Source organism: Sinocyclocheilus grahami, unplaced genomic scaffold, assembly GCF_001515645.1.
Source record: "Sinocyclocheilus grahami isolate Dianchi unplaced genomic scaffold, SAMN03320097.WGS_v1.1 scaffold8071.1, whole genome shotgun sequence".
NCBI classification, from domain to species: Eukaryota; Metazoa; Chordata; class Actinopteri; order Cypriniformes; family Cyprinidae; genus Sinocyclocheilus; species Sinocyclocheilus grahami.
This window is the reverse complement of record NW_015511862.1, coordinates 4,724-6,229: the sequence shown is the minus strand read 5'-3', so window position 1 is coordinate 6,229 and position 1,506 is coordinate 4,724. Positions and strand designations below refer to the sequence as shown.

At 44.8% G+C, this 1,506-nt stretch overlaps 1 protein-coding gene across 1 annotated transcript in view; it reads left to right on the top strand.

Moving 5' to 3' along the window:
• Positions 1-6: 6 nt before the first annotated feature.
• Positions 7-1,506, top strand: part of LOC107577973 (A disintegrin and metalloproteinase with thrombospondin motifs 12-like) — a 6,193-nt gene continuing 4,693 nt past the window's right edge. Inside the window, exons 1-4 of the mRNA XM_016263988.1 lie at positions 7-524; positions 930-1,082; positions 1,179-1,352; positions 1,477-1,502. Coding sequence (XP_016119474.1) covers positions 105-524; positions 930-1,082; positions 1,179-1,352; positions 1,477-1,502 — 773 coding nt within the window. The 5' untranslated portion in view covers positions 7-104. The remainder of the gene's footprint in view (positions 525-929; positions 1,083-1,178; positions 1,353-1,476; positions 1,503-1,506) is intronic.

Genomic DNA, 1,506 nt, shown 5'->3' with positions numbered 1-1,506 from the left:
AGAGTAAATTCACTGTAAGAGAGTTCACTACGACCTTAGATAGCCTTTCTCAAGAGTATGTTCCTTCTCCAACTTCCTCTGTCCCTGCCAAACATTACAGTAGCATGACCTCAGCAGCTGGAACAACAGCTCTACCTCCTACAGAAATGGAAAATGATTTTGAGCCCCCACTCTTCACTCCAAGTGATATTCCGTACACTACAATTGCTACAGAGACTCAAAGTTGGTATTCCAGAGCCATTGCACCACCCAAAACTAATGGGCCTAAAATAGAGCCTTGGGGAACTCCGGTCCCCTTACCTCGCTGGACAGAGATTGACAACAGTGAGATTATTATTGCCCGAATGCTGAGACCTGCTGGGCTTAATCCCTCTCTGTCTACTCCTACTGAGCAGCCATCTCAGGGCACTAGCAGTGAGCATTCAGTGCATTCTTCTAGCCCTCCGATGCCCACTGGGCTGGTCATGCTTTCTCTTTCCCCATCAGCCTCTCCTGCACACTGGAAAAAAGGCAACTGGAGTGCTGTGAGTAGTTAATTATGCATTCCTCACATTCTCTAGATACGAAATCAGCATGGGCTGAGAAACAGCAGTCGGCCACAAAGATAAAAGTCCTTGAATTATGCTGACACCACAGCATTAGATTTCAACAGAAACATTTAACTTTCAGGTAATGAAATTTGTTTCATGTTATTCTAGCAACAAAAATGGATATGAGGGATCGCATGGCACCATGAGTGCACACATACAAAATGTTTTATAACCTGAATATCGAAAATGGGAAATGTTAAGAATATAAGAATGTTGTTGGAGCCCACAACCTCGAACTTGAATGTTTATCCAGGAACATGTCCTGAGAAATTTCTTTAAGCAGGGTTTGCATGCATTTTTCAATGTGAACAGTTTTTTATCCTGCAAATGATTTTATAGTGCTCAACAAGTTGCGGGCTTGGTGCCATCTGGAGGTCAGTGTCCTGCAGCACTGGTGATGGATCAGACTGTGACTTAGCTACTAGGCCAGTGCCAGCACGCCGCTGCTACCTTCGTCCCTGCTCTGCATGGAAAATTGGAGAGTGGAGTAAAGTAAGTCTGCATGCATGCAGCCAAACATGAATTCAATCCATTTCCAATGAATGAAAACACAATGGGAGTTGCCACTCCTGATATCTCTTTTGGCAGTGCTCGAAGAATTGTGGTGTAGGAGTGAAGGTCAGAGAGATTCAGTGTTATGACACACGAGATCAAAGGTTGCTGCGGCCTTTTCATTGCCAGGCCATCTCCCCCAGACCTCCTGTCCGAATTCCTTGTAACATCCACAACTGTTTAGAGTGGTACACATCTTCTTGGGGGCAGGTAAAGAGATTTAGCATTCAGAAGCTTCACTTTTCTCTCCTCAGCTCATTGTGCCTTTTTCTTGATCTTCACGCTACTCTCTTTATCCCTATGTGTCTGATTCTAACATCATATATGCCCACAGTGTTCAGAGCTGTGTGGAGGTGGGGAGCAG